General features: G+C 39.4%; 1 protein-coding gene across 3 annotated transcripts in view; it reads right to left on the bottom strand.

Moving 5' to 3' along the window:
- Positions 1 to 573: 573 nt before the first annotated feature.
- The window catches only part of letm1 (leucine zipper-EF-hand containing transmembrane protein 1), a 69,529-nt gene continuing 46,508 nt past the window's right edge, over positions 574 to 23,594 (bottom strand). For 2 of the 3 annotated variants that reach the window (XM_067982817.1, XM_067982834.1), the window contains 4 exons: positions 18,103 to 18,237; positions 17,494 to 17,684; positions 6,802 to 6,958; positions 574 to 3,986 (listed from right to left, as the gene is read on the bottom strand). In XM_067982817.1, the coding sequence (XP_067838918.1) occupies positions 3,834 to 3,986; positions 6,802 to 6,958; positions 17,494 to 17,684; positions 18,103 to 18,237 (636 nt within the window). In that variant the 3' untranslated portion in view covers positions 574 to 3,833. The remainder of the gene's footprint in view (positions 3,987 to 6,801; positions 6,959 to 17,493; positions 17,685 to 18,102; positions 18,238 to 23,594) is intronic. The other variant, XM_067982827.1, reaches the window with a different exon arrangement.

Consider the following 23,594-nt stretch of genomic DNA (forward strand, 5'->3'; position numbering starts at 1 on the left):
GACATATGAGGAGAGGTTGAGTAGATTGGGACTCTACTCATTGGAGTTCAGAAGAATGAGAGGCGATCTTATTGAAACATAAGATTGTGAAGGGGCTTGATCGGGTGGATGCGGTAAGGATGTTCCCAAGGATGGGTGAAACTAGAACTAGGGGGCATAATCTTAGAATAAGGGGATGCTCTTTCAAAACTGAGATGAGGAGAAACTTCTTCACTCAGAGGGTAGTAGGTCTGTGGAATTTGCTGCCCCAGGAAGCTGTGGAAGCTACATCATTAAATAAATTTAAAACAGAAATAGACAGTTTCGTAGAAGTAAAGGGAATTAGGGGTTACGGGGAGCGGGCAGGAAATTGGACATGAATTTAGATTTGAGGTTAGGATCAGATCAGCCATGATCTTATTGAATGGCGGAGCAGGCTCGAGGGGCTGATTGGCCTACTCCTGCTCCTATTTCTTATGTTCTTATGTTTCCAGTCAGCTGACATCTTGAGAAATCTCGAACTTAGGGGAGGGAAAGAGAAAAGCGAGTTTGGAACTGAAGAAGCCATAGAAAAATTAAAACATTTTCAAGACATTGTAGGAGATTTAATTCTTTACGCACTTTAATATTCATTTTCCAATTTTTTAAACAAATGCCCAGACTTCTTTGAACTTAACTTTTCCCAAATACAGTCCATTGTTTTCATATGATTTTTAAAAAATGTATCCATTATATTTTCCAAAGGTCAATGCATTACTTCTGCACATATTCATGTTAAAGCAAAAAAAACTTAATAAAGCAGGACCATAGCTTGCATTTACCACAACAAAAGGCAAAGACAAATAGGTAGAGCTTACAACATACAGTATTTTACACCATTACTAAGACTTAATAGTTCACTATCTCAGACTGGGCAGGAGTTTCCAGCAGGCATTAATCATTATAGTTGTTAATTTAACAATTTTCCCTTTAAATTTCTTAAAATGATAAACTTTGCAGATTCATTTGCTCTTCCATTTCTCTTTACAGGGGGAAGGGAATCAATTAAACTGTAGTTACATAATGAGAGACTATTATCTCAATTAAATTTTGATTGATTTGTTTTTTGTGCTAATTTTTTTCTCAAGTACCCCATAATCCTACCATGTAGTGCAATCAATTGGTACGCCAGTGATCAATAAATTAGACTATACAATAGCTCGAAGAAGAGCTGCACAGGGACCTGGGAACAGGTTTGGTGATGATAAAATATTTTCCAAAACATGTTTCTTTTTGCATAATAGGTGACATAACAGAACACTTTGAGGTAACTAATGAGGATGAATATTTCACATATTTGTCCCTTGTGGTTATTGAGAATGATGGTGAAATTGTAAAGAGCTAAATGAGCACGTCATGACTTCCTCTACCATAATGCACAATCCAATAGCTTTCAATGCTAAAAACAAATTTCTGTGTCCCCCTCCCAATCTGATTTGGTGATGTATTCAGCTGTCCGTTTGTGTTGCCATCTAAATCTTGTTTTCTCATCCTTGTTTTCAAATCCTTCCATGGCCTCACTCCTCCCCATCTCTAACCTCCTACAACCCTCCGAAATCTCTGTGCTCCTCCAATTCTAGCCTCTTCCGCAGCCCCGATTTTAATCGCTCCATTAGCGGCTGTGCCTTCAGCTGCTTAGGCACCAAGCTCTAACTCCCTCCCCAAACTTCTCCGCCTCTCTTCCCCTCTCTTCTCATTTATGATCCTCCTTAAAACCTACCTCTTTGACCAAGCTTTGGTCACCTGTCCTAATATCTTATGTAGCTCGGTGTCAAATTTTGTTTGAAAATTGCTCCTGTGAAGCGCCTTGGGATGTTTTACTACATTAAAGGCGCTATATAAATGTAAGTAGTTGTTAAACTGGTCAAACGTATGCATACTATACATCAGCTTGCATAGATCTAATTCCCAGAGCACAATAGTCATCTGAACCGTGAATGGTGTTACTTTTTAAATAACTAATTTGATGTTGAAAAAATACAAATAATTACTGGGAAAAAATTCTGTAAAATATATCAGTACGGGGCGTTCGCTATGGTCATGCCCAAATAAAAAAACAAAAATGTATGTAAAAAAAGGACTAAAGCAATACTTTAAGTACAACTTTCTTAATGAGGTTTTAGTAAAGCACTTTACCCAAATAATTTCCAGCCCAAAATATGCAAGTTTCATTGGCAAATGTCATCAAACGTGCATATACTTTGTCACTATGGTTAGCAAGACTCAAAATTGCTTTAGTCAACCTCAATTCTAAACAAAAACATTTTAAAAATCATGTACAAGTCACTAACTATACAATCTTTGTGCAAGGCATTAGTTTTATACAAATAGTTTTGGAAACAATTAAGGATCAAAAAATACTTCAATTTATGGTGGTGCCAAATGGATTGGAAACCAGAACTGAGCGTACATGCTGCAGGTTTACATGCTTCTCAGTATCTTATTCAAATGAAGGTGCTTTTCGAATGCGATGCAATTAAGAAAGTACATTTACACATTGAACTCCATATTCCCATCACCATGGCAGTGCAAAAACAATGAAAATATGAAAAAGTTCTGGGATAGAAATATAGTTAATATTCAAATTTCATAGCCACATCATTACCCATTAGTATAGCACAACTTTGTGCAGATAAACACATCCCAATTGCCACAACAACCACAGTATCTGCAATATAAATACTGGTGCTATTTGAACACTGGATCAGCTTTCTCCTTCACTAAATGTTTAACCATTTCAAAATAAATTTAGCAATACCTGAGTGTATTCCAAAAAACCTGATTCACAAAATATATGCAATCAGCAGTACAGTAAAATATAAGCTATTTGGGGTGTGTGAGTCAATAGTAATATGCAGTCTTAACATTCATACCATTTGTTAAAAATACATAAGTTATAATTGAGTTGATGCACCATGATAGATTCAACCATTTAAGGACTATAATAACATTTCAGAGGCAAAATTAAAAAGAATTTAGCTTATTCCAAAAATACCATTAAAAATATTCTTTGGTTTAGTGCATTTATCTAATTCCACTGTATAGCACTCATCTTTAGAATTTGCAGAAAATTAATGGACACTATCATGTGCAAGATTTTGAAACTGAAAAATGTCTCAGTATTGAAAGGGTTGAAGATAATTCTGGACTACAATTGTTTCATTATTTATGTGTTTGTGTTAATGCAATTATTTCCTGAAAGCAATATGGTGTTCATTAATCCCAAATGGCAGACCTGGAAGTCATTCTTACTTTTAAAAAAAAGACTGACCACCACCAAGGCTATATTTTCCTGTTGCTTTGATCATTTATAAAAACAATATTATTTGAGCTTACACGTCACGATAACATTTCTTTTATAAGTGAGATATAATATACATATATAGGTGGGGGAGGGGGGGGGAAAGAGGAGAGAGAGAGAGAGAGAGAGATTTTTGGACTCTAAGGGAATCAGGCGGGAAAGTGGAGTTGAGGTCGCAGATCAGCCATGATCTTATTGAATAGCGGAGCAGGCTTGAGGGGCCATATGACCCACTCCTGCTCCTATTTTTTAAGTTCTTATGTTCTAAGTGCATTTTCAAAGAAGGAAACATTTCTTATCTATTGTTTTGAAATGGTGGGATTCAATTCTTGGCATAATGGAAAACATTATTTCAATTTCTGTAGCACAATGAAGCAACGTACAATTCCTCTTCAGTACAAATTATCCACTTGATTTCTCTAGTTATGCATAGTATACTTAACAAATTTCAAAAATCAAACAAATGAAATTAGATGGGTTCTGATGTCATGAGCATTTTATTCAATGAAGCGGTTTAGTTCTGGACTTCTACTGTCTGTTCCTTTTCAGATTTCTCTTTTGCTTTCTGTTGTTCTACAACCTTCTCTTCCTTGCGCAATAATTCCATAATCTCTGCAACCTGCTTGGTTGAGATGTCCATATCCTCTTTATCAATTAACTCCACCACCTGCAAAGATCAGACAAGATAGGAATCAGGAAAGCTGTAATGGTTCTGTAAGTCTGAGTTACCTATCTTTTGACTGTCAACGTTTACTCTTAAAACTATGTTAAAACTGGTACATTTTTGACCTTCATACATATTCTAAAAACAATTAAAATGTTAAATCTGTACAACGGCACTGTAATCCAGAGACAAACAATAATATTTTTAAAAACTGGTCAGCACATCATCTTTTACAATAATGAGCATCATAGGATTTTCACTTAGCTGAAACATGAGACATTTCTGTACAGAGGGCAGCAATATTTGATTAACGATTACAGCCATAGTAACTCATTTGCTGATTGAAGTTCAACCTTCACGCAGCAACAAGCATTTCTATTATACAACGGAAGGAGGAAATAAGTGACCTTGATTCATCTATTTGTGCCATGTACAGTCATTTTGATCAGGTGAGCTTTCTGCACTCTTGTGCCACACAAGGCCAAGTTCTGGCCACACCCTTAATGCCACCTCTGGTAAAAAAAAATTAAACTTTTTCTGTAACTCCAAGTAGCAGTTTTGTCATTTCATTGTTCAAAATGTCTTACTGTACATTTGCTGACTCGAGAAAAAAAAATGGAGATCCCCCTTCCTTTTGAGTCCCTGGTGTGAAAAAGATAGTTACCCATGACTGCCTTGATTAGATGCTGTTCTCCAGCAGTCAGACATGTGATAACTTGTAGGCTCTGTTGGTACTACTTAGTTTTCCAGGGTTGCACATGCCTAATCACCAAATAAACAGCTGCTAGAAAAAGACCATTCCATCAATGTTTCTGCAATCTCATGTGAAGTCAGAGATCCTCTAATATCCAAAGTAGTCTAGGACAAATGCCCTGTTCTGTAATTCTTGGCCCTATTCCACAAAAAGCCACTGGCTACTGTAACATCTTAACTACTTGGCCAATGCAAACCATACTATTGAGAATCTCAGTAGCAGCAAGTCAATTTGGGTAAATTATGCACAAACTTCACCCACTGTGCTCAACAGAAGAAAATGTACATTTGGTGAGTAAAGCCTCATACATCCAGTTGCTTAGACTTCTCTGGAAAAAGCAGAGCTTTTCCCTGACATATACTATATTGCATCTGTATTTGAACCAGATGCATAAACAAACCCTTCAGAAGCCTGGGAGACAAAATCTGTCAAGTCTGGATGCTGCATAGACTCCTTGGTTAAAATCTATTCCAAAGTTCACAGAGAAGGTGGTAATAGAAATTTAAAAACATGACTGAAGACTGTGACTGTGTGGAAACTGAACCAAGAAGAATTCTATCTGTTGTCCTCCTTGCATGGAATATGCTGAATCAGGACCGTAACCATGCCCAGCAGCTGAGAAAGGCAACCTCTTTACCCATGTTCAACTCCTTCAGTCAGTAGATTGTCAGTCTTCAATGGTGCTCAGTGTCAGAACTGGAAATGTTCCTCAGCTCAGGCAACTGTTCCCAGTGGCCCCAGAGAAGACAAAAATGTTGCGGTCAGTAATCTGGAATTGATTTTGGACAACATCAGATCAGTGCCCAAACCTGAAGATTAAGCCAGTCTGTGACTGATGCTTAAGGAGGTTATGTGGGACCTGGATGATCCAGCTGTTTGAGCTAATATGGTTCAGACGGTCATTCCGACAGGAAAGAATACACAAAAGATTACTTCTAACATTCAATTTTCCCACTGACTGGAAGCAGAGAGGGTGCTTCGGTATTGAACCAAACCCTTGAGGTTTATTTCTACTAAGAGGAATTTAAACCTGGACATTCTTGTAGCTAGGATGAACAAACAAATTGGCAGCATTGAGCCCTCAATCTCAGTTTAATAATCAAGTCTCTCAACGAAAAATATTGCAATAATGGAAAACAGATGTTGTTGAAAGTCAGTCACCAGGAAGGATCAATGACACTTAAATTTTAATCTCAAAGCTGGTAACAGCTGATGGCTAAGGCCCAATCATTGGGAGTAGGCTGATACACAAAATTATATTGTTGAAACAGCACAAGGACTGTTAACTCGAAAAAATTTTTGACATGATCCACTGCTGTTAAATGCTTTGAACACAAAACAAACTACATAGCAACTTACAAACTTCTTGTTTCAGAGTTGAAGAGAACTGCTGCTGACAGGAGAAAACTGCAGATTAGAACAAAGCCTTCTTATATACAAGAATGGGAACTGATTACCTAACTGCACAGTGCATGAATATCTTAAAGGAATAATTCTTCTCTAGTGAACGCTTTTCTGCCATGGACACTCCATTGTTTGTCGTACTTTTTTTTAGAAAAAAAGTTACATAGGAATTTTACTGGTGTCACTTCCATATGGTATTAAAAAGGTGTGTAGATCTGTCAATGGTTCAGGCAGTAAGTATGCAGGAAAATCCTAGGGTTCATTCCTGGTCTGTGCTGAGTTAGCTAACCTCAAGCTGAGGTGAGGCACAGGTACCATAATTGGCCATATGGTCCCTGCTCCTGATTGGTATTCACTGATCCCTGCTGGAAAGTCTGTGTGTAAATGCTGGATGAGGACAATATCTGGCTGGGTTGACATCCATTGGTCTAGGCTCACACAACGAATAGTCTCTTGAGTGAGGTGCCAGAGGATGAATGTCACCACTGGAATCATACCCCAACAAGGAATTAATGTCTTGGGGGTGGAAAGAGACTGGAGGGGAGAAAATAGAAGCAAAAGAAATTACAACTTTCCTCAAAAAAGTGTACAGGTATCAGCTCATTAAAATCTGGTATGGCATGATGAAGTTCATGTTTTTATAATTTATATTGAACTTACTTTTATGACATCATTGATATCGATCCTTCCATCCTTATTTTCATCCAGGGATTCAGCAATCTTTTGTAATTTGTGCTGTGGGATATTCTGGATTTGTTTCATCGCACTAATCAGCTCATTGATGCTGATGAGATTTCCCCTAAAGGTGAAATACAAACTGCATATAGGAAAAAATTAAAGTTAATAGTAACTTCTTGTGAGGGGAGAACAAGGGGATATGCAGGAGAATTGTAATCAATTACAGATTTGCAAATATATTTCCCATTACCAGACTCCAGAAGATATACTGACAGGCATTTTCCCAGCAAATTACCAGCACTTCAACAATGGAAGTTAATTGAATGTTAATTTTTAATCTATAATTACTGTTTTACCCATGGTGGGGGGGCAGGGGGAAGAAGCATATAAATATATTACAATGGCTTTAGTTAATTATTTAAAAAGTAGCAGTAAATAAGCTTCATACTATACCATATTAGGACTTTTTTCTTGAATACAAAATATTCCAACACAACAATCTTGAAACATACCGTTACTTTTCTGGGCTTTTGCACAAGGTAGTTCCTCGACTTCAACACTACTGGTCACTCTTGTACCAGACCTAGTTGCCCCTATAAACTAGAGTGTGCCTTTACCCGTCCAATATCTAGATAAATGTACCAAGACCCAATGGTGGAACAGAGAACCATACTCCAGCTTACTGGAATATACAACACGCCACATGTGATTTCTTCGCCTTTATACACTCCATCAGACCATGGCTCAGGCTATCACTAGACAGGTTTACTGAACATTAAAACAAGTAAATGAAAAGTACAGGACAGTTGATCTACAATACGGACTTCTCTATTCTCCTCAATCAAAACAAGGGGCTTCCCTTGGGCTAACACTCAACACAAAACGAACCTGTGAAACAAGGTTTCAATGTTACAACCTGCTACAGTGGAGCCTTTTGACTAGACCACTTGGCTCCAGGTTGTCTATGCCTTTGTGCAAAACCGAATTTGAAGGTGTTCCAGAACAAAGGCTCATTAAAACGATCTCTCAACTAGATTCAGTGATCAGTCATTTAAAAGCTTCAAAACTGCATTTGCTCACTGAATACAACCGCCAAACGTACTATAAACAGCCCCACAGGATGATGGCTTGGCACATTGATCTATTTCCAACACTGAATGGCAATGATCATTTCAGTTATAAGAGCAGCCAAACTTACACCAATTAGTTCACAATGACCACAACAAGCAGGTAAACACCCGCATACAAATGTCTTCGACATACCAAACTAATGCATATTCTTTACAGCTTTCAGGATCAGATAACAATAATGAATTTCAACCCTACATATTGTGACCAGCAAGAATACAACAAATTTTGCCAAATAGCCAACTGATAAAATTAAAATGGAGCTGCAAGCCTAAAATTGTCATTGTTGACAGAATAATCAATATTGCAATTTAATCTGACTTGTGCATTGACTAAATTGTCTTTTATTTAGAAAAACATTACGTCTCAATGCAGAGCATTTCTCCTGCTGTCCTACCACCGACATTATTCTAAACATGGCAACTGATCAAATTGTACCTGATCTCCATTTCCCTGGGGTACAAGATAGAGATAGATATAGGGACTCTCGCAATTGTATCTGACTGGAGTCAGAGTAGAGGGAGAGGAAAAATTACACCCGGGGGTAGGGGGAAAAAAGAGGAGGAGGAGAAGGGTTAGAGTGGAAGAGAAGAACAAACATGAATTTCACGGAGAAAAATTTAAAATTGCATTCAATAGAAGAACCGCAGCATCCTTAACTCTAGGCAAAGACTAGGTGGTAAACCCCAGACCGTTCCTTGATGAGGATTCATCTAGTGCCCTTGATAAATATTTTTGCCAGGGTATCAATCTCAGTGTTCTTACACTTCAGTGGCTGTACAATTAGCCTCAGGACCCCTACCAACAACCTGGCTGATATCAGCAGAGCAGAGACATCAAACCAGGTACATTTTGCTCTGCACGACTAGCTAATCAAGTTGCTGTGCCATGAAGGAGTTTCAGTGTGGGTTTCCTAAATTAATACTTAAATTAATACCTTAAATAAAGCCTAAAAGTTCCAAGAGAAACTCGGTGGTGTCGTTAAGCCACATTGAGCAGCAAAGTCAATTCATTAGTCTATGACATGTTAGCTGGTCCCAGCTACAGCACAGGTTTTTTTGCTTTGGTGGTGACGGTGATTGATATCCTGGAAGTGGGTGTTTTAAAAAAAAAAAGCCTGCGGTCAAATTAGCTGCTACACCTGAATTTGCACTTCGTGCAGGTACTGAGGGGCCATCATACTCCTTGGAACTCTACCCCAGCATAAGAGGAGAAAGTTGAGGTTGGGGGGACGGGGGGAAATAAGTCAGGCTGTCAAACGATCTAAAAAAATTAATCGTAATTAATCATGACAAACATTTTTTAAACAGTTAATCTTGGTTTTAATCACATTTAATTAATACAATTACTGCATCCATCTCATTCAAATTTGTTTTATTACTGATGGCCAATGTAATTCTTTGCACAAGATGGGGTACATTAGTACTCACACCCCAAATTCAGTCAATTGTGTTTTTGCAGATGGGGTTCCAAATATACCTGTACACTCATTAACACAAGACTCCCCTGTACAGTAAGTTTAGCTAAATAGTCTATAGATGCCTGGATCAATAGCTTGGCCTTCAGATACCAAATCTCATAGGTGTTACAGTCATTGTCAAAATAGGTACTCTGGGAAATTGATCAATTAGGAGAAAAATACATCTCCATCCATAGAATTGACCAAAAGATACTTCTGTGCACACTGAGGATTTGATCATATCAACAAATAATATTTTCAAATTTTAGCACAGTAGAAATAAAATTTATAACTTAAGATTTGCATCTGAATTTTCTGAACGTAATCTAATAACCTTGCTCTTGTAGAGAAGAGACCAGAAGCAAAGCAAGGAAACCAAGGATCTTGGAGGACCATTGCTATAACAAGTATCTGCATATTCCAAGCATCTGCCCAGATCTGGCAGCTGCTCTCCATCTTAATATCCACAGATTTGGCAACTTTTGCAACCCAAGAACCAGATATATGCACAATTGAGCTACCAATGGGTTATTTTCACCTGCAGTTTAAAAGTTTTTTTAAAAAACGGCGTGTCCAATCCGATTCTGGACCTGCAGTTCCAACGGTGAGTTAAATCTGTGGAGTTTTTCCTCTAACCCCCACCCATAAGCCTCAGCAACTACCTGGCACTCAGCAGCGTCCTCATTGTAAGCAGGGAGTCGTGCCTGTCCTACAACGTCGGCCAGCGACATCAAGAAAAAAAAGCTGAAAGAGAAAGTCTTTTAACGGAGCATGTTAATTTAAAGGAGGGGGTAAAAAAAAAACCGGAAGGGAAAGAAGCCGCCCACGACTTATAGGAACAGCAGTAGGCCATACAGCCTCTCGAGCCTGCTCCACCATTCAATTAGATCATGGCTGGTCTGCACCTCAAATCCATCCCATAATCTCTCATTACCTTACCTAATAAAAACCTGTCAATCTCAAGTCTTGAAATTTCAATTGACATCCACAGCCTTTTGGGGGAGGGAATTCCAAATTTCCACTACCTGATCTCAGTCCTAACTAGCTTAGCTCTAATTGTAAAGAGTATGCCCCCTTGTAATAGTTTCTCTGTATTTATCTTACCAAATCATTTTTATTATTTTAAACAGCTCAATTAGATCACTCCTCAACCTTCTAAACTAGGAGTGTCAAATGTGCGGAACACTTCTATCCGGCCCGCAGACCCCTGAACCAGCTGCCTATCCTTGACAGCTGGAAAAATTTGAATTTGGGCATGAACATAAGAACAAAGAGCAGGTGGAGGCCATAGGGCCCCTCGAGCCTGCTCCGTCATTCAATCAGATCATGGCTGATCTTCGACCTCAACTCCACTTTCCTGTCCGATCCCCATATTCCTTGATTCCCCAAGAGTCCAAAAATTTATCGATCTCAGTCTTGAATATACTCAATGACTGAGCATCCACAGCCTTTTGGGGGGGGGGGGGGGCAAGAGAATTCCAAAGATTCACAACCCTGAGTGAAGAAATTCCTCCTCATCCCGGTCCCAAGACCACACCCCCTAGTTCTAGACTCTCCAGCCGGGGAAACAGCCTCTCACATCTACCCTGTCAAGCCCCCTCAGAATCTTTTCTGTTTCAATGAGATCATCTCTCATTCTTCTAAACTCGACAACGACAACGCAAAATCGTCGAGCAGAAATTGATAGCCAAGTTCCGCACCCATGAGGACGGCCTCAACCGGGATCTTGGGTTCATGTCACACTACACGTAACCCCACCAGCGAACAAATGTTATCTGTTTTTAATATAACGGGTCATTGACTGTCTTCCTTATCTCTCTCTCTTTTTTTGTTTTTGGGGGTTTGTATATTCGGTGGCCTTTTTAGGTGACACCTTTCTGTCTGCTCACTGTGATTGCCTTGGCAACGGGCAGTAATCACCAGGCATTGTTCTGTGATTTTAAAATGCGAAGGATTCGAAAATGTTATTTCCACACCACCTGAGGAAGGAGGAAGCCTCTGAAAGCTTGTGGGATTAAAAATAAAATTGTTGGACTATAATTTGGTGTTGTAAAATTGTTTACAATCTTCTAAACTCCAGAGAGTATAGGCCCATTCCACTCAATCTCTCCTCATAGGAGAGCACTATCATCCCAGGAATCAATCTAGTGAACCTTCGTTGTACTGCCAGCAAGGCAAGTATATCCTTCCTTAGGTAGGGAGACCAAAACTGTACACGGTACTCCGGGTGTGGTCTCAACAAAGCCCTGTACAATAGCAGCAAGACTTCCTTACTCTTGTACTCCAACCCCCTTGCAATAAAGGCCAACATACCATTTGCCTTCCTAATTGTTTGCTGTACCTGCACGTTAACTTTGTATTTCATGTTCAAGGACACCCAGATCTCTGAACACATTTAATAGCTTCTCACCATTTAAAAAATATTCTGTTTTTCTATTCTTCCTACCCAAGTGAATAACCTCACATTTCCCCACATTATACTCCATCTGCCACCTTCTTGCCTACTCACTTAACCTGTATATATCCCTTTGCAGATGCTTTGCGTCCTTAAATCAGCGATTTGTTGCATTTCCTCTGCAGAGTTGAAAGCCTGGTCCTTTTAAATTGGTGTGGAGATGCCGGTGATGGACAAATGTAAGGAGTCTTACAACACCAGGTTATAGTCCAACAGCTTTATTTGAAATCACAAGCTTTCCTCCTTCGTCAGGTGAGCGTAGGATTCCATAAAGGTACAGCATATATAGTCAGAGAACAATGCCTGGTGATTACAGATAATCTTTCCAACTGCCCGTTATCACCCTCGGCAGATATATAATCAAAGGAGTGGAATGGTGTTCAGACAGAGAAGCATTACATACAAGACTACTGAATACACAAACGGTCCAGACAATGACCAGTTGTATTAAAAACAGATAACTTTTTTTCGCTGGTGGGGTTACATGTAGCGTGACATGAGCCCAAGGTCCCGGTTGAGGCAGTCCTCGTGGGTGCGGAACTTAGCTATCAATTTCTGCTCGACGATTTTGCGTTGTCGTGTGTCTCGAAGGCCGCCTTGGAGAACGCTTACCCGAAGATCGGAGGCTGAATGAGCCACCACCCACGAGGACGGCCTCAACCGAGACCTTGGGTTCATGTCACGCTACATGTAACCCCACCAGCGAAAAAAAGTTATCTGTTTTTAATACAACTGGTCATTGTTTGTCTGTCTGGACCGTTTGCGTATTCAGAAGTCTTGTATGTAATGCTTCTCTGTCTGAACACCATTCCACTCCTTTGATTATATCTCTGCAGAGGGTGATAGCGGGCAGTTGGAAAGATTATCTGTAATCACCAGGCATTGTTCTCTGACTACATATGCTGTACCTTTATGGAATCCTACGCTCACCTGACGAAGGAGGAAAGCTCCGAAAGCTTGTGATTTCAAATAAAGCTGTTGGACTATAACCTGGTGTTGTAAGACTCCTTACTTTTAAATTGGGACCGTGAATTCTCTATTTCCCTTTCACCTGTAGTGGGTGATCAGTAGCAGTCTGGTTTCTCCTCACTGTTGCTGCATAGGCTGATTGTGTTTCAGGTGAGTGTTTTAGAGGTCTTTACAGACTGTGGACTGAATTTCCAGTGTAAACGAAAATAAAAAGGTATATTGATGCATAAATTTGTATACTTAATGAAAAAAAATACTGGAGTAGCTTAATGCGGCAGGATTATTTCCCCCATAAATCTTCATTTTGTTATTTATTCAATGTCTCGAAACATTGATCCCAGATTTTTTATGTTCTGTAGTGACAAGTGGCCATCATGCCTTCATCTGAGAAAGGTAGATCAAGAGTGCTGTGCTTTTCAAGAGAAATGGAGAATTTTGTATTTCTTTGCAGACATGAACGGAAAGCCCAAATGCTTGATTTGTAATCAACAGGTAGCCCTGCCAAAAGATTACAACGTTCGAAGACACTATGAAACAAACTATAGTGAGAAAGTTACAGGGATAAATCTTCTGAATTAACAGACGTTAAGAAAGCAAAGTTTACTAATGCTTGCCATGCAAGTGATGCTGCTGTTATGGCGAGCTATGCGATTGCCTATGAAATAGCCGTGTCCGTGAAACCATTTTTTAAAAAGGGAGATTTTCTTTGAAGAACTGCATGCAGAAACATTGTACCCAGATAAGTAGCAAGCTTTTGCAAATATCAGCCTTTGAATATCAGATGAAAGAACTGATGTAACTGACGCGACTCAGCTAGCAGTATTCATTCACAGAGTTGATGAAAACATATGTAGAACAGAGCAACTTGTAGAATTGGTCCCAATGAGGGACACAACAGCAAATGACCTCTTAAATGGCTTGGTGGGAGCTCTGAACAGATTGGATGTGGACTGGACAAGGGCTGAGTATGGACACACGACAGGGCAAGAAAACTGGAGCTGTGGAAAAATTGACGGCCAAATTGTAAGCATCAACCCAAACTAGCATTTTTCAATGCATTTTACATCAAGAAGCTCTGTGCGGTAAAACTTTGAAAATGAATCATGTTATGGATGTGGTTATTAAAACTGTAAATTTTATTCGACGTGCAGTTCAGCCAGTTGTTGGAAAAATGTGAAATTCACCATGGACAACCATATCAGATGGCAGTTTGGCGGGGTGGTTGGGTGGGGGGCGCTGTGTTGAAGCACTCTTGAATTGCGTGGTGAAATCTAACTGTTCTTGGATCAGAAAGGGAAAAATGTTACTATCTTACAGAACATTGAATAGCTTCAAGACCTTGCTTTCATAATGGATATTATGGACCACCTGAACTCGCTCAACAGAAGGATGCAGTGACAGACTACTATGACGACCTTTGGTCTTTTGAGCTGAAGGTTCAGCTGTGAGAGAAGCAACTTTTCCTAGAGAAACGTGGCATATTTTCCTGCCTTGATATCAATAGGCGACATTGTTGGGACTCAATGTGATGGCACTACAGAATTGTACATGGGCAAAGTTGCTGAACTGAAAGGAATTTCAAGAACGATTCTTTAACTTCAGAAACTACGAAGGAGAGTTTGTAAATTTTCACCACATCATCATTTTCTGACAATGTGCATGATGTACCAGAGGAAATTATTGAACTGCAGTGCAACATTCTGTTGAAGGATAAATTTGAAGGATATTGTTGTTACCAAGTTGTACCTGGTACCAAATAATCCCACTCGGAGGTCCTTTGCATCAAGAATTATTTCAATGTTTAGGACCTCGTACATGTGTGAACAACTATTTTCCATCAAGTCTAAATTACGTTCTCAACTTTGTGACACAAACATGAATATGGTACTCAATATCTCCACAACCCAGTCATTTGCTCCAAATATTGATGCAATGGCTCAACCCAAGAGGTGCCAGGTATCGGCAGCAGTAAATAGAATTTGCATTTTATATATGGCCCCTTTCATGATCTCAGGATGTCCCAGAGTATTTTACAGGCAATGAAATACTTTTGAAGTGTAATCATTGTTGCAATATAGAAAATAAAATTTAAATGCAAGTATCAATATGGTTTATCTTTATCTATTTCTCCCTTCACCCTCCATTGGTAGCTGTGCCTTCAGCCATCTAGGCTCCCCACTCTGAAATTCCCTCTCTAACCCCTTCGCCTCTCCAACTCCTCCTCCTTTAAGACTCTTAAAACCAACCTCTTGCCACATTCCCTCCCTCTCATAGCTCCTTCTTTAGCTCGGCTTCCAGTTTTGTCCAATTATGCCTCTGAAGTGCCTTAGGATGTTTTTCTACATTAAAGTCACTATATAAATGCAATTTGTTGTTGAAACTCAAGATAAAAGGGACTATTTCCACTGGAGCCAAGACTGCTAAAAGGAAATTGAATGCAAGTTTTTAAAATCATGGTGGGCTTTGATAGAATGAATAAGGAAAGACTATTTCCTTTATTGGTGAAATAAGTGATGAGGGTAATCAATTTAAAATTGTCAAGAGTGAGGGGGTGGGGGAGGGTCAGGAACATTCCTTTACTCAGGTTTGTTGGAGCATGGAATGTTTTGCCACAGAGTTAATGAGGCAGAAACAGTTTTATATTTTTTAAAGCAAAAAGTGAATAAATATTTGAAGCTAAGGTATCAGCAGCACAGAATAGGGGGGAGAGCAGTCACAGACATAATATGCCAAATGGCTGCCTCTGCTGTAAACTTCCAAATTTTAGCTAAGCTGTGCTTTGAAAGTCATACTGTTCTGAAGACACTTTATAAGTCAATCAAATCACCTCGCTGGATCAATTTTGTTCATAAGCATTTAATCAAGATATGAAGTGGAAATAAAGCTGCGCCTTTTCTGCACAGCTTATTTCTGAGATATTCTACTCTGCAACAGTCATAATTCCATTGGTCTACAGCATTAGTGTGTAAATAAGCTAAATTTGCATTTAGTCTGCTTTGGTGAGTTTGCCAACATAAATTTAAATGGTTTGAAAGAACATATTTATTCAGAATGATGTTCCTGGAAATAGTGCTTTAAAGAGAGAAGAACCAATCCAGGGAACTATAGACCAATCAGTTTAACATCTGTGGTAGGATTGATAATGGAATCCTTACTCAAAAGGTGTAATAGAAAAACATTTAGAAACTGAAAATATAAAGAGTAGTCAGCATGGATTTCAAAAGGGAAGGTCATGCTTGACCACCCTTATTGAGTTCTTTGATGAAGTAACAGAAAGAGTAGACAAGGGTAATGCAGATGTAATATATTTGGATTTTCAAAAAGCCTTCGATAAAGGTACCGCATAATAGACTCATGACTCAGGTCAGAGCACGTAGAGTCAGGGGACAAGTAGTGGAATGGGTAGCAAGCTGGCTTCAAAACAGAAAACAGGGAGTAGGGGATAAAAGGTAGTTACTCAGACTGACAAAAGATAGGAATTGGTGTTCCACGAGGATCAGTGCTGGAACCACATTGTTCACTATTTACATAAACAATTTGGACTCAGGAATCAGAAGTACAATTTCAAAATTTGCAGACAACACCAAATTGGGGGGTGTGGTTAATACTGAGGAGGACTGCAACAAAATACAGGAAGGCATTAATAAACTTGCAGAATGGATGTGTAATTGGCAAATGAATTTCAATATAGATAAGTGTGAGGTATTACATTTTGGTAGGAAGAATAAGGGGGCCACATACTGCTTGGATAATAAGAGTCTAAGTGGGGTAAAGGAGCAAAGGGATCTGGGGTTACAGATACACAAATCACTAAAAGTAGCAACACAAGTTAATAAGGCCATAAAAAAAGCAAACCAAGCACTAGGGTTCATTTCTAAAGGGATAGAATTGAAAAGCAGAAAAATTATGTTAAACTTGTATAGAACCTTGGATAGACCACACTAGGAGTACTGTGAACAGTTCTGGTCTCCATATTATAAAAAAGGATATAGAGGCACTGGAGAAGGTGCAAGAAAGATTTACTAGGATGATACCAGAACTGAGAGGTTGTACCTATCAGGAAAGATTGAGCAGGTGGGGACTCTTTTCTTTAGAAAAAAGACTGAGGGGTGACCTGATAGAGGTCTTTAAGATTATGAAAGGGTTTGATAGGGTAGACAGAGAAGATGCTTCCACTTGCAGGGGAGACCAGAACTAGGGGCCATAAATATAAGATAGTCACTAATAATCCAATAGGGAATTCAAAAGAAATTTCTTTACCCACACAGTGGTTGGAACGTGGAACTCGCTACCACAAAGAGTAGTTGAAGCTACTAGCATAGATGCATTTAAGGGGAAGCTAGATAAACATGAGGGAGAAAGGAATAGAGGGAGAAAGAAATAGAAGGATATGCTGATAGGGTTAGATGAAGTAGGGAGGGAGGAGGCTCGTACGAAGCATAAACACTAGCATGGACCTGTTGGGCCGAATAGCCTGTTTCTGTGTTGTACATTCTATGTAATTTTATGTTACTTGTTCTAGTTCTTTTATTCAAAAAAAAGTGTGCGAAAAGGCATACAATTTCTACAATTACGGTTAGGCCATATAGCGGATGGAAAGTGCTTTAAACGATGATCAACAAAAGTAAAATAAATTATGTAAAGCAATGCCATATCCACATACCCAGTGGGTGTTGTACCACTGTCCAGTTGTCCATCCAGCACCTCTTTGCCTATCTCAAGCTCACCAATGAGTTTGTCAATCTTGTTGATCATTCGGTTTACTCTCTTTGTTAATCGCTTGCTAGCTTTGGACTCTTCTACAATTTTTTCCTCGCCAGTCTTGGACAATTCTTTCTTAATCTCTTCTAAATCCTAGAAAGAAATGCAAGAAACACTTTCAATAGACATATATCTGACATATTCTGAGCCCATGTGATAACAGGGGTTAAAAATAAGGACACTAAACAACCTCTTTTTAAGGATTTCTTGTAGTACAATTATGGGGTTGACCTGGCTCCATTGTTACCGCAAGCCATTCAGAGATAACATGCTAAATTAGGGGTATATATACACTGCAAATTTAGCATTACTAACTCTAGATGGAACTGCCTAGGAGAATCTCAGAACTCTTTAAAGCCGGTTTTACTTCATGTAGTGTCAAATCCAAGCAGTGAGAGACAACCTCTTTTTAAATTTGTAAACTGATGCAGTCTCAAGTAGATCATTCAGAGTAGTGTAAGAAAAAATAGATATGAATGTTTAATTTTGACTAAACCATGTATTTTCATACCTCATTATACTCTTGTACATCATCCTTTAATACCTCCAGCTCTTCCTTCTCTTTGGTTAGTGGTTTCTTCTGTTCTTTCAACTTTGTGCAAGCATCACTGAGCATATCTATTTCTTCCTTTGTAATCTCTTCACCCTAAGTGTAATGCAGTAAATCAGAGTGAAGTCTAATTTAAAGATAGAGGACAGTTACATTTTTGAAGTATTATATTTCATTTGTATTATTATAAAGCAAGAAATGGGAAAGGATACCTCTCCTATTTCATGGAACGTGCACAAATGAAAATAGAAGTGCTCAGAATTTTTTTAAAAAGTTAAGATTGACATCAAAAATTAAGTTGGCTAATTTTCCACCGTTCTCTTCCCAGGAAAAGATTCTCTGCCTGTATTCATCAGCTTCCAGTCAAACAGGTTAGTATAGCCTACAGAATTCTCCATAGTAGCAGTTAAGAGTTGCTCCTTTTGTTAAACTCCCAGTTGTTTCTCAGACTAAATCAACCTAGTTTATTTTCCACGTTTACTTTAAATCAAATGTGCTACTTTGGTGCTTTTATTCACCAGATTGCGTTGCATATTAGTCAGACAAAACAGTTTGCAAATGTCATTTAAAGTCACCAGCTCCAACATACAAGACAGGCCACTTTTTAAAAAAAAGTAACCTGAATTTGTATATTGCTAAACACAATGTGAAATGCAGTGAAGGTCAAGCTGTTGAAAATAAATTGCATAAGGGATGTGAATGGAAGATCAGTAATAAGCAGGGAATGCTATAACATGAGAAACAAGTCAGAATAAAAATCATTACAGCTAATGGTTTGCTTTTAGAAACAAAATTTAATGTTTAAATGTTAACTTTGATTGGGGGGGGGGGGGGGGGGGGGGGAAAAGGAGGAGGGGAGGAAAGAAAAGTTTTATATCCTACATCACAGAGAGGAGGGGAGCGCACACGCACGCACACACACACGAAAAAAAAAAATCAAAGAGAAAGAAAGCGAAAGTGAGAGGTAAAGAGAAAAAAAAAATCAATCTAGAACACAAAAATGATTTTCTAAAAAAAAAAATTAATTCCAAAACCAGCAGGTTTTTCCAAAGGAGCTGCAACAATTGCACTTCTCCATGCTCATACTGTGCTCAATGCGTGCGAAAGGTCGTTTGGTAGCTTGCTCATGACACGGCAACAGGCTTCTTTTTCCTATTGATTTCAAGAACCAAGATTTAACTATAAGAATGTTGCAGGATGGAAAGTAATCCACAAAAATTGTTGACTGGATTGAAAATATAAGAAATCACACAAATGGCATATATGCTAAAATATTGAGAGGTTAGTGAGGAGATAGTGCAGCACTAACCATAATATTCCAAAAATCATTGCAAATGGGAACTGGGCCAAAGGACTGGAAGGTGGAAAATATCACATCCCTGTCCAAGAAAGGGGAAAGGGGTAAAGCAGGAAATTATAGGTCAGTAATAAAAACAGAAAATGCTGGAAACACTCAGCAGGTCAGGCAGCATCTGTGGAGAGAGAAACAGAGTTAATGTTTCAGGTCGATGACCTTTCATCAGAATTTTGTGTTTTTATTTGAGATTTCTAGCAGTCACAGAATTTTGCTTTTGTTTTTAAACTATGTTAACCAACCAGTGTTACCTTGGTTGTGAGTAAACTTCTGAAGTCCATTATACAGGATGAAATAATGAACAAATAGAACATCGTGGGCTAATCAGGGATAGTCAGCATCGATTTTGATGAAATCAGAATATAAAGGGAATAGGGTGAATTGTTTCTTAATTTACATATTTTCAGAAGGTACGGTGCCACATAAGAGACTTGTTGCAAAAAAAGTGTCAGATGTTAAAAAGGGACTGTTGTCACACACAGATGGCTATGCAACAGGAAACAAAAAGTAGGTGCAAGTGGATTGGTGAGTTGCGAGCTGTTGTGTAGCCCTGGGATCTGCAGTTGAGTCTCTTATTTTCCATTTATATAAAAGTGAGTTGGACATAATCACAAGAGGAATAATATCAACGTTTGCAGATACCAAATTAAGAGGGGGATAAATGGAAGAGATAAGACAGGTTGGTAGAGCAGGCAGATAGGAGACAGACAGGTGGGAGATGTAATACAATGCAGAGGAATGTGTAGTAGTACATTTTGGAATAAAGAATAGTTTAGAGTGGAGGAACAGAGATTTAAGCGCTTTAGGATATCCTGAGGATGAGAAAGGTGCTAAAAAATGCAAAGCCCTGAAATTAAGCAGTATTGGACATGGCAGCACACATACAGGGGATCTGCTAAAACAGGTGAAAATGAAGATCAAAAGTAATCAAGTAACATTGAAGATACTGTTATTAATAAACTTTAGTTCAGTTTTATTTTTCATACCATTGTGTAGTGCAAAAAGATATTTTCTTTCCTTGTTTAACCTCCAACTTTCTGACCTTCCCTTTTACTGAAAGCAAAGATTCCTTGTGGGGGTACGAATCCAAGGGTAACATACTTTGCCCAAACTAGTCAGTGAACGCTATTCAACCACACTAGTGGGTGAGAGTACATTAAAACCAAGCTATATTCTTTCACACATACCTCCAGGGGTCATTACTAGATAGTGATCAGAAATGGGTCCATGGCTGATTTTTCTCCCCTCTAACCTAGGTATGCAGAACTCAATTCAGAAGGTAGATATGAAGGATACAAATGAGGGAGACCATCAATAACTGCCTCGAGTCATGCATAAGAGTCATTTCACAAATTGACAGGCAGGCTGGTAGCTCTTAATTATAAACCACAAAGATATGGATGGAATTGCTGAATTACATTTGTAACTATTTTTAATGGCCATATATAAAATAGTCCCCTTGTTCTAGACTTACCCCACTAGAGGACATAGTTTTTCTCTATTTACCCTAGCAAATCCTTTAACCATCTTAAACACCTCAATTAGATCATCCCTCAATCTTCTATTCTCAAGGGAACACAAGCCTCATAATTTAACCCTTTTAGCCCCGGTGTCATTCTGGTGAATCCGCAGCACATCCCTTCCGAGGCTAATATATTCTTCCTGAGGTGCAGTGCCCAGAATTGAACGCAGTACTCCAGATGCGGCCTAACCAGCGCCGTATATAACTCTAATAACTTCCACCCCCCCCCCCTTACGATAAATGCTAACATTCCAATAGGGTTTTTAATTAATTATTTCACACTGTGCCATGGAGCACTTAAATCTCCCACACAGAGAATTCCCACTATCAGTCATGTCATTGAAGAGGCAGAGCAGGCACAGAACACTGGTGAGATAACGACTAAGAATGGGAAGACCCTAGGCAAGACAGAGGGTCAGAGGGATCTTGGTGTGCAAGTTCACAGATCCCTGAAGGCGGCGGAACAGGTAGATAAGGTGGTAAAGAAGGCATATGGGATACTTGCCTTTATTAGCCGAGGCATAGAATATAAGAGCAAGGAGGTTATGATGGAGCTGTATAAAACACTGGTTAGGCCACAGCTGGAGTACTGTGTGCAGTTCTGGTCGCTGCACTACAGGAAGGATGTGATCGCTTTGGAGAGGGTGCAGAGGAGATTCACCAGGATGTTACCAGGGCTGGAGCGCTTCAGCTATGAAGAGAGACTGGGAAGATTGGGTTTGTTTTCCTTGGAGCAGAGGAGGCTGAGGGGGGACATGATTGAGGTGTACAAAATTATGAGGGGCACAGATAGGATGGATACTAAGGAGTTTTTTCCCTTCGTTGAGGGTTCTATAACAAGGGGGCATAGATTCAAGGTAAAAGGCGGGAGGTTTAGAGGGGATTTGAGAAAGAACTTTTTCACCCAGAGGGTGGTTGGAGTCTGGAACTCACTGCCTGAGAGGGTTGTGGAGGCAGGAACCCTCACAACATTCAAGAAGCATTTGGATGAGCACTTGAAATGCCATAGCATACAAGGCTACGGACCAAATGCTGGAATATGGGATTAGATTAGACTGGGCTTGATGGCCGGCGTGGACACGATGGGCCGAAGGGCCTCTATCCGTGCTGTATAACTCTATGACTCTATGACTGCTGTTAAGCACCTCCAGAAGTAGCCCACCAAGAACAGCACTTGCAGGCACCTGGAGGAAAGTCATCTGTACAGCTTTTTGGCCTGGGGGAAAAAAAAACATGCACTGGAAGATATGAAGAGCAGAAGAATTTAGAAAAAAAACTAGAGGTAATGGGGAAGAAGGGGATTATATAGAAGGGAATCATATAGAAGAAATGCAAATACATATTAAAAAATGCCAGAAATACAGCAAGACATACACCTAACCTTGATGCGTAGGTATCTTTGCCATTTCTCAAACTGCGACAGCATGGAAAAATAAACAGGAAAAGTGGCTTAAATGGCTCATTTTTTGTTCAATACCATTAAATTTCTTATGTCTATAGTTATTGTAACAGCTTCTGGTGTTGCTGATGCAACGTGCTAACAGATAACTCAAAGATAAATACAAATAGGGAGGTCATTCAGCCTAAACTATTTGTTTTAGATGTGTTATTGCTGCTAATTAAAATGCTCTTGTTTCAAAGAGTTAAATGTTTATTATTGTTGATTAGTTGTTCAAATTACTAATAGAGTTTGACATTGCAATAAAACACTTGTAATTTAAATATGTTTCTCATACGTACGCAAAATTTTTTGAAATTTCTAAGTATAGTGCAACTTTTTCAGTCAACATTTGTATTTATTTGTAACAATTTCCACTGAAGTTATGGAACATTATTGTAATAAAACATTTGTCTGATTGGTCTTCTGATTGCGACCTCGGCTCATTGGGCAAAAGCCTTCGCCACAAGCCCTGCCCTCTCGGAGCTATGCCTCCTGCAGACGCACTACATCCCTTGGCTCCTGCAACAGAGGATCTTCTGCTTCTACTGCCTCCTCACGGTATGTCACGGTCCAGACCTTCAGGCGTAGCATAGTCGTGCAGGCCACAGCACAACAACTATCCTCGCTACCCTCCCTCGGGAGTATTGGAGGACACACTCGTCCAAGCACCAGAGGCAGCTCTTCAGCACCCCTCTCACGATAGTCCTCTCAACAACCTGGTGGATGCATGTACCTGATTGAAGCGGAGGAGGAGAACAAACTGTGGGACAGGAAAAGGCGTCATCAGCCGCAGCACCGATTATCTATCCATCCATCCATGGGGCCCTTATCCCTGAGCATGCGTGCAATGACCAAGTTGCGCACAATAAACGCACTGTGACAGGCACTCAGATGCTGCGTGTTCACACACAAGACGTGCAGCTGGACGTCACGGACCACCTGGATGTATAAGGAGCAGTAGCCCCTTTGGTTTATGTAGCTTTGAATCTTCTGAAGGGGAGCCTTTGGTGCCACCTGTGTTCTATCGATTACATCCAGCACTCTGGGAAAGCAAGTAATTTTGTAGAAACTTAGTGCCCTCTGCCTTTGCTCCAACGCAGACATGCCAAATTTGATGAACTCCCCAGCCCTATGGA

This window comes from Heptranchias perlo, chromosome 1 (genome assembly GCF_035084215.1).
Source record: "Heptranchias perlo isolate sHepPer1 chromosome 1, sHepPer1.hap1, whole genome shotgun sequence".
Lineage (NCBI taxonomy): Eukaryota > Metazoa > Chordata > Chondrichthyes > Hexanchiformes > Hexanchidae > Heptranchias > Heptranchias perlo.